Consider the following 11,734-nt stretch of genomic DNA (forward strand, 5'->3'; position numbering starts at 1 on the left):
TTATGTGAAAGATTTTGTAAACTGACTTTTTCATTCATTGCTGTCATATTATGACGTCATAATACTTTTGCATTATTTTTATAAGAAAACCTTGTGGAGAATTGATCTCAATTTTCGGACAACTGGATACAGAAATAGTTTTAAGGATACAGGCAAGGGCGTTGACAGGGGGTCTAGGTGGTACTTTTGGACCCGGGCCCGGAATATTTAAGGGGCCCGGATTTAAAAAATTCCCCGTGACTTCAAACAGTATCATGATCTTGATATAATCAGATCTAAAGGAATTGCCATCAAAGGTTAAAACACCCACTTCAGCCGTCAGATGGTAAAATACCGAGCCCTCTTCTGGGTACCGGGCCCACTTCAGCTTTCTGGTGGTAAAATAGCCACTTCTGCCACCAAACAGTAAAATAAGAATTTAGTCTAATATACTGATTTCCCTAACCACGAATATTACCCAAAACACGAATTTCAAAATAAACAGGCTAATATTAAATCAAACTCAAAAACGGAAATGGCACAGGTAAGAAGATTAATATCCCTATTTCTGCACTAAAAATTAGACCAAAACCGCTTTTCCGATTGCAGCAATCAGCAAATGTTTGACCTAGGCCCAAACACCCTTCAGAAATCAAATTGAAAACTTTCTGACTGTCTGCAGTGTTGTAAACTCTCTTCTGGTGAGCCTAGAATGACCAGTGAAACATCAATGGAATCGGGAAGTAATACTCTAGCGCCATGTGACAAATAAAATTTCAAAAAATCAACCGCTAGATAGAGATAGTAAGTATTGCGGTTCAAGAAATTTTAAGATTGCGCAAGACTTGTTAAATGACCATGCTTAAACGACATCAATAAAAGTTTATATTTGTACACAATCTTTATATTCATAACTTTGTCGATAAAGGGGGCCCAAAAATAAATTGGTACCGGGCTCGAAAAATCCTCTGAACGGCCCTGGATACACGAACAATATAAGAAGTTCGATGATGATAATACTTTGTTAAATTTTTGAAAAATTAAATACCTAATTTAAATTAATTACCTAATTACCTAAAAATTAAAAATTAATTACCTAATTTGCAAGCAAACCGTTTTTTAAGCGCTTGCGCAGAAATAAACAACACTGACGGTGTTTACGTGATGCGTTCAGGTGATATATTTACGTTTAGGTGATACGTTCAGGTAAACAAACTGCTTGATGGGATATCAAAGAATTGCTGTAGGTTTGCTTGAAACGAAATAATACAATGGACAGGTAGCTGTTTATTGCCTGCATAGTAGGCTATTACAATGCTCACACAGAACCTCTTTATCGTCATATGCCACCAAGTGGACTGCCTGAAAGGTTTAACTCGAACTTCAAGAAAGAATAATTCAGAAAAAATAAACTGATTTTGAATTTTTTTTTTACACTTTACGGATTTCCGTGGTTTTTGTTGGAATAAGAATTAAAGTTGTACAAAATATATAAAACAGCCATGAAAGATCAGTTGTAAGTCTACTCAGACTGAATCAAAAGTGAAAAAGCCGTTACATTTAAGCTAAACACAGATTTATCATAAATACTATTCAATCACTTACGGTCAAAGCGGCTGTCTATTGAAAATTTATGTGACTGAAACAGAATTTTCATGTATATCAAATATTTTGCTAAACATAGCCTAGACTTACAAAGCACTAAAAACGAAGTCAAAGAAACCGTCTTCAATTCATTATTTTTAATAGCATTGTTAAATTATTGAATTTATCTCTTGATGTTATTTATTTTAGGTTACTCATCAAGTGTGTACATTTTTGTTTCAGAATATAAAGATCTCGGTTGATAAAATATTGCTTCAGTTACGAAACGTCTCGCATAATTTGCACATTGCGAAGATTGCTGAGTTTTGATAAGAGAGATAGGCCTTGGTGTAACTTTGCAGTTTGATTGATTAATTAAATCTTTATCCTCTTCGGACTGACAAAGCCGGTCAAGGTTTTTCCTGGCAGTTTCGCATACTTGTAGAGGCTTTCAACTGACGCTGACACGGGTCAGTGGTCAGTGGTCCCCGAGATTGTCAGAGTAAAGTTTCCAATTGGTGAAAGCGTTGTTGTATGTGAATTATTCCATTCACCATGTGCCGCTGAATGGAGAGGAGTCCTGGAAATGCGTTGCTTATGCGCATAGCTCGAGAGTCAAACCAGCGCCGCTTGGTTTTACAGTTTTTGTTTGTAAAGGCAGACGCTTAAAGAAACTGAGCTATCGGGAAGGATTTATTTTCAGCTCTAAAACTTTAATTTAAAAGCTCTTCATTGCCCGTCTTAGCTACTGATCATGCGGCCATGACCAGGAAATCTGTGAAGTTGAAATGAGCTGAGCGTTTCTGAAGTAGGAAATTGTCTTTTGAAGCGTGCGGGGTTGAAATGGATATTTTTGTTCGATTTTAAAGCTAGCGTTTTTTTACACACAGATTGAGCATTTAAACAGTGTTTTCTACAAAGATAAATATTTTACGGTAAATTAAAAATGCAATGACTTAAAGCCCGCGGAAAAAAGTTTTAGGGTTTGAAGCAAGCTGATAACAACAGTAGATAAAAACAATTATTATTTCAAGTGAAGTTCAATTTGTCTGTGTAATGTGGAAGGTTGTCTACTTATGCAATCTGTCAAAAATGTTTTACCATTTTTAAAGAACATAATACGCTGTTGTTCTACAGCAGTTATTTACAGATAAAAGAAGAACAATTTATTTGTCATGAAATCCCTCCTCTTGATAAGTATGATCTTTATAGGGATGGGCCTAGTGTCTTCGGATGCCACGCACTGGATGAACTGGTGGAAACCGGGAAAACTTCGACAACCGTAAGCAACTGACTTGAATATTTTAAAGCGGTTATAGCTACAGAATTAAATAACTTTAACCTGAAACTCAAATAACGTTCGCGTTTTGTCGCTTCTAACTTTTTCTCGACCTTTTCTATGTTGACGTGTATTGTTTTTGATATGATGGTCAGAAATAAAAACAACTGAACTGAACTTCTTTGATGCTATGATTATAGTATAGTAGATTACACTTAGTGTCTATCTGCAAACACTGCGATTTTTGGCCATTGTAGTTTTTTTTAAAGTTGGCTAGACAACGGATGGTAGTTAATGCGCAGCTACAATTTTATGGTAAACCTTCTGCAGTACGTATGGATGCTTGAAAGTTTTGGTATGGCCCGGTCTAAATTTAAACCACGTCTATCAGAACAAGCAAAAATACACAAATCTATCAATAAGCTTTTTGATTAAATTAGATTTCAACTGAGCTAGGAAAATTCCAAACCAAAAAACCAGACCAGACCCGTCATTGAAAGCAGAATTACGCAGTGACTAAATGTCCTTACGAATAACGTAATAACAACGCATTTCTACAAGCTGCTAAACAAGTCAAATTAAAAGTAAGCTCTTCTATGGGATTTTTAGAGATTCAAATTTTGACGGAGATGAACAGGATATATATCAAACCAAACATGAAGAATTTAATCCGTCAAAGCTGGAAGCCTTTGCTCAAAGCAGAAATTGGTCTTCTGTTCATGTGAAAGCATTTCGGCGTTTAGTGGAAAAAATCAAAGTAAGGCCTTGGATTGAGACACAATATAATCTAATTTTGTATAGGCCTAAATTTGTCCAGATTTTGGTTGGAGCAGTTTTGCAGAGAAACATTTTCACGTACTGAAACCCATGATACGGCTCCGAAAACATATGATTTCATGGTGTTTGTCACAATGTAAGGATAACTTAGAGCTGTGGTTCTCAACCTTTTTCAGCACGAGGGCCAAATTCAAAATCTAAACTTGGTTCAGGGCGCAACAAAAGAAATTCACTTTGATGTAAAACTTGATGCTGGATTTGACTTTTAATAAGTCTCCCAAAACGAGGGATATTATTGAAAGATGCAGTAGCCTCCTAAAAAGCTGGTTAAAATGATGGTTCGTCAATCGGTTGAGTCTAAATGCAACCATAAGTGCCTTATGGATGTAAGTTATGTTAAACAAAGGTATTTTTCAGGGCATTGCCTATCACGTTGAGATACTTTTCCTCTGGGACTCGACTCAAAAAATGTAATAGATGATCACATTTGAATGCTTATGTCAGCTTTACACCCGACTACAAATCTAGCAGCTTCAGTTGAAAGTCTTTGCAAAGCTTTTGATCGCCGTGTTTCAGCTGAAACTCGTCGGCTGCATATCCGACTGGTAAGAGCCCTGGAACGGCAATCGAAAAGGCGCCGGTTTGACACCGCTCATGAGCATGCGGCTGACAAACACAGCTAATTGCTCTGTATCCGCAGTGTGGACAAATGTTAAGGCATATTTTTTGCTTGCAGGAAAGTTTTGTGATAACCATGTATTCTCGCCATTTTGGGCAGTTCTTCTAGCACAAGTAATAGTTTTGATGGGGGCCGCAGGAAGAATGGTTGCGGGCCGCGGTTGAAAATCGCTGACCTAAAGCATGCACATGCCATAAAAGTCAATGTGCCGAGTTAAATTCCCAAATTCTTTGATATGCTATAGTCCAAAAAAGTTTGGAAACCACTGGTCTTGGATAAACTGATATCAACAAATGAGGTTACTTTAAGTTAGCCACTGATATAATTAATAAGATCATAGAGAACTACAGAGGGGGCCATGATAAGATCAACAAGACATTTTAGCATTATGAAAAAAAAAACTATTATTTGCAACACTGGCGATGTTGCTGAAAGTAAAATAAATAAAGTCTCAAATCGAAAATAAGGACATTTCTCAGAAATAAGGACGACATGGTAATCCTGGTTATAGGTATAGAGGTTAATGTGTTATGGAAAACCACTTATCGGTTTCACATGCAATTATAAATGTTTAGAGGTAATGTTGAATAATCTCTGTTTGTTTTTTGTGATTTTGTGTTTACGTTATCTTATCTTGGTTTCTTTTTTAATGTGCGTTTCAAAGCGCGAGAAAGTTGTATGTTTTTGTTCCATTTCTTTAATATTTTAAATGACCAAGTCTTTATGGGTATGATCACATTGAGTGCCAAGATGGGTTTGACATGACCCTATAACTAACCGGTATTTTTTAAACAACGCCAAGATGACAACTGTTTGTACACGTAACAGACTAAAATCAATTCTTTTTTTCAGATGAGACTTAAACGGCAAAAGAAATATCCTTCACAGAAGGCTGCTTCAGGTATAGTTCTTCATTAATTTTGTAGCGGCAAGCTAAGCTTTTTATAAAGACTGATACATTTTCAAAGACTGAAGGAAGTAAGGTTCCTAGCTAAACATACTCAAGTCGTTGCCAGCGTGATTGAATGCAATGCAAATACAGTATGAAGCAAATATGAAGCACAATTGATTGTTTTTGCTTCAAAGCTATGGTTTTAACCAACGTTATAAATAATAAACCGACTGCAATATTAATACTTATATGCTTTATCAAAAGATAGAGCTTCGGTAGAGAGTTTGTTTTGTTGAACCATAGACATACGAAGCCGAGCAACGTGATCAAGTTGTTAACATATGTAAGTTTATCACATTTACAGAAACACAAAACTACGCAACAAATTAAATCTCGAACGTTTTCAACATCACAAGATGTCCTTATCAAAAGACATAACAATAAACTGCAATTAATTTAATTATTGCTGTATGACTAATTTACACTTTCTTTACAGATGACTTGCTGCAGGCTTGAAGAAAAGTTATTGTGATGGAAATATCAGAGAATTGCGGCTATTTTTACGGCGTTAGATTATTGTAAAAAAACATAATAGATTTTTGTCTTGTGTTAATATGTGATTGCGAGCATTTTATTTCTCAAGACAGACCACTAAACACATCAATTAAATTAGAAAGTAAACTCTACTGTTCGAAACCATGTCACAATGTGGAATAACTCATACTGGTGATAGCTTACAGCAAAGACAATTGCAACTGGTTTCGAATTGTTTCAAACACCCCCAAGTTTTGTCCGTTACCGCGTCTCTCTAAAGTGAAGGTTTTAGCTTTCAGTTTCACAATTTAACACAAATTTTGATAGCAATTGCTTTTTGAATAGATTTTTTTATGATCCTTTTGAGATGATTTCGAAAGGACGTGAGTTCGACATACCAAATTTAGGGGAGCAGATGACTCGAAGACAAACATGTCCCTCCGATGCTTCCTGTTGTCTGTTGTATCGCATCTGTGATCGCAGTGTACTGTATGTCGTCTGTTGCGTCGCAGTGCATGTATGTTGTTGTCGCAATGGACGCAAAATAAAACATGACTGGTATTATTATTTTAGCTTGCAGTCAGGGCCGGATTTAGCTGATGGGGGGCCCGGGGCAGTTTTAGATCGGGGGGCCCCCGTGCAAAAATTTTTTTCAAGCCTACGGCGCGAAAAACCATCTCTACGTCTACAGTAGCATCAGTCCAGTACTGCACAGCATTTTGCAAAAACTTTAAAGGCCAAAAGAAAAAAAAATCACATTTTTTTCCACATAGGGGGGCCCTTCAAAAGTCGGGGGCCCGGGGCAACTGCCCCCTCTGCCCCCCCCTAAATCCGGGCCTGCTTGCAGTAGATCTTTATGTTTAGCTTGAGCGACACCTGGTGAATGCAATAATACTTTAAATTTCACTGTGATGATGGTTAATCTTGGAGACCGGGTCTATTTCGATGGTTCAAAGCCTGTACAAGTATGCGAAGCTGTATAAGAGAGAGAGAGAGTGAGAAAGAGAGAGAGAGCGATAGAGAGAAACAGAGAGAGAAAGAGTGAGAGTGAGAGAGAAAGAGAGAAAGAGAAGCTTTTTACTTTGTCTATTCACAAATATATAGGCCTACAACAACAGACAGGAAGCAGCGAAAGACTACGGTATATTAATCATCGATCAGCTGCATCCCGATAAATAATATAAATTAAGCTTCTAAAACAATGAAGGTCCGGGAATAAAGATTCCCACTGTGGACAAGGTAGGCCTAATTTTTCTCCAAATTTCAGACTGTTGCTGCGCTTGGTTTTCAAAACAACGAGAGCACAAAAAGTTGAATAAAAGATATGTATGCTAACGCAGTTAAACGTCAAAACGTCTCAGTCTAAATAAGAGATCATTACTAGGTTAATTTCAACTTAATATAAGTTAGCTATGACTCCCTCTCATCGTCTTTTACCAAAAGCAGTTATAGGTTTGCAATGAAATATGCTTTTATTGGACATTTATGCTTGAGTTATTATAAAAATTATCTCAATATGTAAAACCTCGAGCGTAGAACTAGGCCTACTATAAGCGCGTTTACGGCGAGCCTTGAAAGTTATCTAAAGTCCATTCCAAGCTAACTTGCCCTTGCCTTAAAATGTTTTAAAAATATAATGGCCTCCATCCTCTACAAAACAGAGCAAAACAAAACAGTTTTGTACATGTTTGCGCCAGCAGCAAAAAATAAATTGAATTGAAAATATGTTAGTCTCACATTGCTGGTCAACATATTCTTTACAACGTAATGCTTCTGTAAAAAAAATTGAATTTGTTTCGAAAAATAAAAACGTTCAGTAGACAAACAAAAGATAAGTACGAAACACAAAATAATACAATTTTTTAAACGGAAGCTCTAGAAGACTCTTTAAATACCCGCTCTTTCAGCTGCGTTAGCCTATTCTTTTCTGTAGTCGGCAAATAAACGGTTATGAGTTGAGTTGTAAAAAGAAACAGTACATGAAGTAACTCTCTTCGCTTCCTTGACGTCTACAAGCTATCTACTAACTCAGCGAAGTGAACAGCATGTCCTTCTTTGAACTAGAGGAAAATTATCAAGGACTACTCTGCATTGCTTCGGTTATTTTACTGGTGATTGTGGAGATGCTGATCGCGCGATACTTCGCTGCACGCAACTAATGACAATCAGTTGAAGACAATCGATTTTGGAAATAGAGTAATCTTTTCAAAGGAAAAGGGAAATTAGTGATATAGATTTGAAAACTCAATTTTCGTGTTTCCACTGCAACGACTCGTGGTTTATTTCAGCTTTTTAAAGTTTGTAAGTTTGTTTTTTACTTGAAGCGTGTTTCATTTATGGTACATGTTTTGAGAGTTTCGTAACAAAGTATTTCGGCATGTTTCGTTGCCTATTTTTTTATGAATATCAATTTAGTAAGCTTTTGTTTAAACCAAACCGAGTTGATGCCTATTGACGAATAATGCGAAACATGTTTACAGTCTTTCCCATTTTCCTTCTTTTAAAGTGTTATAATCCAGGATCATGTTTTTCATTTGTCAATGCAAGATAAGTTGAGAGCTTGTGCCGATTTGCAGATTTGAAAAATATTTCAAAAGTTCGAAATACTTTTGAATAACGTTATAATGTTCGTGTTTTGTCACTTCTACCTTTTTCTAGACCTTTGCTATGTTTGCATACATTGTTTTTTGTTGTGATGGTCAAAAAATAAAAACAAACTGAACTGAATAAATTTGCTATGCAAGGACCAATGTATTTTGAAAGTATGATTAAAAAACCTGTGCGAAACAAATTAATAAATTGTTTCATATTTTTAGATAGCCTATCCTAACTTAGTTTTTAACCATTAACTGTTTTTAATTGTTACCTATAGCAGTGATTCCAACACCTTTTCTATTCGCGTACCATTCAGCAGTTTCATAAGATGTTCGCTTACCACCTGCCAGAAAATCCCAAAAATATGCAATAGCCTAAAAGGCAAGAAAGTTTAACGAATATCAGCACCAGCTACTCAATAAAAAAATTGTTAAAATTAGACTAAATATATAGTTTGTTTGTTTGTTTATCTTTATCCTGCATTGCGGGAAAACGGACTTGAGCGCTATGCATCGGTGTACGCCTTCCGACATACACCTGACCCACGCTGCAGCCGACGGCAATGTCTGTTTTCCGGTTGTCTACTTTACTTATGACTTAAATTTGGTACTACCCATTACAAGTAGAAGACGGTTGCGATACTACTGCTACCATCAGTAGCAACAATGAAAATGGAAAGGCCTTGGCGTTCCTGTTAAACATCTCAGACCCGAGGTTCCCAAACTGCGCGTCGCAACACGCTGGTGGGTTGTTTCAATTTTTCAAGGGCGTCACACATTGGTTTCCTTCGTATCTGAAATCAGTTGCGGGAATAAAACGCTTACAGATATTATAAATCCCTAACATGTGCAATTGTGCATTAGAATCCAATATTACGAATCTGTAGGCTAGTAATTGGTTATGGTTTACCAATCACATAGCATAATTCTAATTCACTTCGCGGAGAGACAAATGAAGGCTAATGACACAAACAAATAAATAATAATGACCAAAACTTTTGTATCTGGGTAGCCTACGTGACACGTCGCAATTCCAACAAACTTTTCCAAAAGCGACGCAACCAAAAAGTTTGAGAATCAATGAGCTAGGTATTGCGTCATAAACGTTTGCATCTCTCCTCAGAATAAAATTAATTATGACACAATAATGCACATTGTGTAATCAGAAAGTTTGCGCTAAGTCGATTATTTTCTTTTAACTACTGACAACAAAGTGTTTCGGAACCTCTTAATAGTTATTGAAAATCTTTAAGGGGTAGCTGATGTAGATCCTAAATTGAAAAACACGTACGCTTAGTCGCTTACTGGCCTAAAGCCTTTAAGAAGCCCAAACAAAATAGTTTCAATCTGTAAGATAAACGTTTTGTGCTTGATGTCGGTTTACTGGAATGTAAATGAATTCTCTCATCGTAAACCGCGGCGTGAAATGCTTAGCAACGCAATTGCCCATTTGTCATCAAGTTATAGATCTATCTTCAAAGTACAGGCAATCACACAAAGCTACGTGTTTGTCACTAAGAAAAACGAAAAGCAATTCAAGCTATTGACTTGTATAGCCTACTATCATAGGATAGCCCTAGTGAGTAGTGACTCTTGTTTACTTTGAGTATTGTCACTCACTTTGCCGCTGAGTGTGGCTTGCCTGACTGGAAGACTTGCCTATCCCATAGCATGTCTCGTCTCACAGAGCAAATAACGTTAGCTGTTTGCTGGCCAACGGTCGCGAACCTAGCAGTGGACCTTTTGTTGAGAACCAACCATGTATCAACTATGGCCTAATTATTTCTTGAGCTGAACCAAGACCGTCTTTAACTTTAGGCCTACTAGACCGTCTTTATAAGTTGAAGTCAGTCTTGGCTGAATTCATTAAAAATAAAGTAAAACCTGTCATAATTTGGTTTGGTCTTTGAATCTCTATCCTCGGACTGAAAAAGCCTTGATAGGTTATTCCTGCTAGTTTCGCATGCTTGTAGAATGTAGAGGCTCTTGACGCAAGGCCGGTTACAGAGATTGGCAGAGTGAAGTTTCCGATTGTTGAAGTGGTGTTGCCGGGAAATTATTCCATGCACTAGGTGCCGCTGAATGGAGAGCAGTCCTGAAATGCGTTGATCAGGCGCACACGCCGAGAGTCGAACCAGCGCCGCGTGATCTTGAGCCGACCCCGTAACTACTGAGCTAACGGGGCGGACATTTAGTGATATCAACCTTTTTTTTTCAGCAAATGTAGCCTATGTTGTGCCGATATTGGTTGTTTAATTTTTTTTGCCAGCGATTAATTGAATCTTTATCCTCGGACTTGGGAAAGCTTCTTCGAGAGCTCAATTCTGGCAGTTTCGGAAAGCCTAAGAGGCTTTCAACCACTACGCAGGCCCAGTCATCGAGGTTGACAGAGTGAAGTTTCCGATTGTTGGAATGCTGTTGCCTGGGGATGGGAATTATTCCATCCATTAGACGCCGCTGGATGGAGAGCACTCTTTAACGTACGTTGCTCAAGCGGACACCCCGAGAGTCCAAACAGCGCCGCTTGATCTTGAAGCTTCTTGTTCACAAAGTCACGCGCCAACCAACTGAGCTATCGGGACGATGGGCAAATACCACGATGGCCCACTGGACAAATAAATACCATATACATTTATCTCAGACCTTGTGGTCGATATGAAGAGAAGAGAACAATTCAGCAAATTCAATGGCATATAACATGCAGTAGGCAGTGATGGGCATTATCGGCGATAATTATCGGCGATAAATTTTTATTGCCTATCGTTATCGCTCAATTATCTTTTCAGTTATCGTTTATCGTTATCACCAAAGGCAATATTTGATTATCGCCGATAAATTTTATGTCGGATCAACACACAAGTGGAAAGACCATGAAAAGTAATATTTTTACTAGCCACCTAGTTAATGAAACTAAAATTGAAACCAGTTCTTCTTCAGTGTCTGAAGTGTGTGTGCACAGGTCGTTGTCAGGGGAGAGGGCACGCCCTTTTTGTGTTTTCTTTTTCTTGTTGGAAGTGTTAGTTTTTAGTAATTGTCGTAAAAAAATAAAATTTCTCTTGTCAAAACATGAAACTTACTGTTTTAAGTGCATTAAATCTTTAGATGAGTAGATTAACTAAAATTGCAAGAACTTGCCTTGAGACGTGCGGTTACGCCACAAACTCAGTTTAAAAGACAAAATTTACACACAATAACAACACAATATCGATTATAGACTGAAAGATCGATTTTTTTCTAGCTTGTCGATATCACTTTAATCCAAAAATAATAACCAAATGCGTAAGTGCCATTTAACTTTAAGTTAACCCATTTGTGCCGAAAGTGAAAGTAGGCTACTTAAAATAGATTTCGGAAAATTTAAATATTGCGTAGCCTAATTATGACCTAAAAAACATATCACAATTATTTTTTTTCTA

General features: G+C 37.2%; 1 protein-coding gene across 1 annotated transcript; it reads left to right on the forward strand.

Annotated features, from left to right (window-relative positions):
- Positions 1-2,719: 2,719 nt before the first annotated feature.
- On the forward strand, positions 2,720-6,285 carry LOC145777742 (uncharacterized). Its single transcript, XM_082589187.1, has 4 exons — positions 2,720-2,845; positions 3,452-3,599; positions 5,151-5,199; positions 5,687-6,285. The coding sequence occupies exons 1-4, from the start codon at positions 2,739-2,741 to the stop codon at positions 5,704-5,706; spliced, it is 324 nt and encodes a 107-aa protein (XP_082445313.1). The 5' UTR covers positions 2,720-2,738; the 3' UTR covers positions 5,707-6,285.
- The last annotated feature ends 5,449 nt before the right edge of the window (positions 6,286-11,734 follow it).

The sequence above is a fragment of the Aplidium turbinatum genome, chromosome 9, assembly GCF_918807975.1.
Source record: "Aplidium turbinatum chromosome 9, kaAplTurb1.1, whole genome shotgun sequence".
NCBI lineage: Eukaryota > Metazoa > Chordata > Ascidiacea > Aplousobranchia > Polyclinidae > Aplidium > Aplidium turbinatum.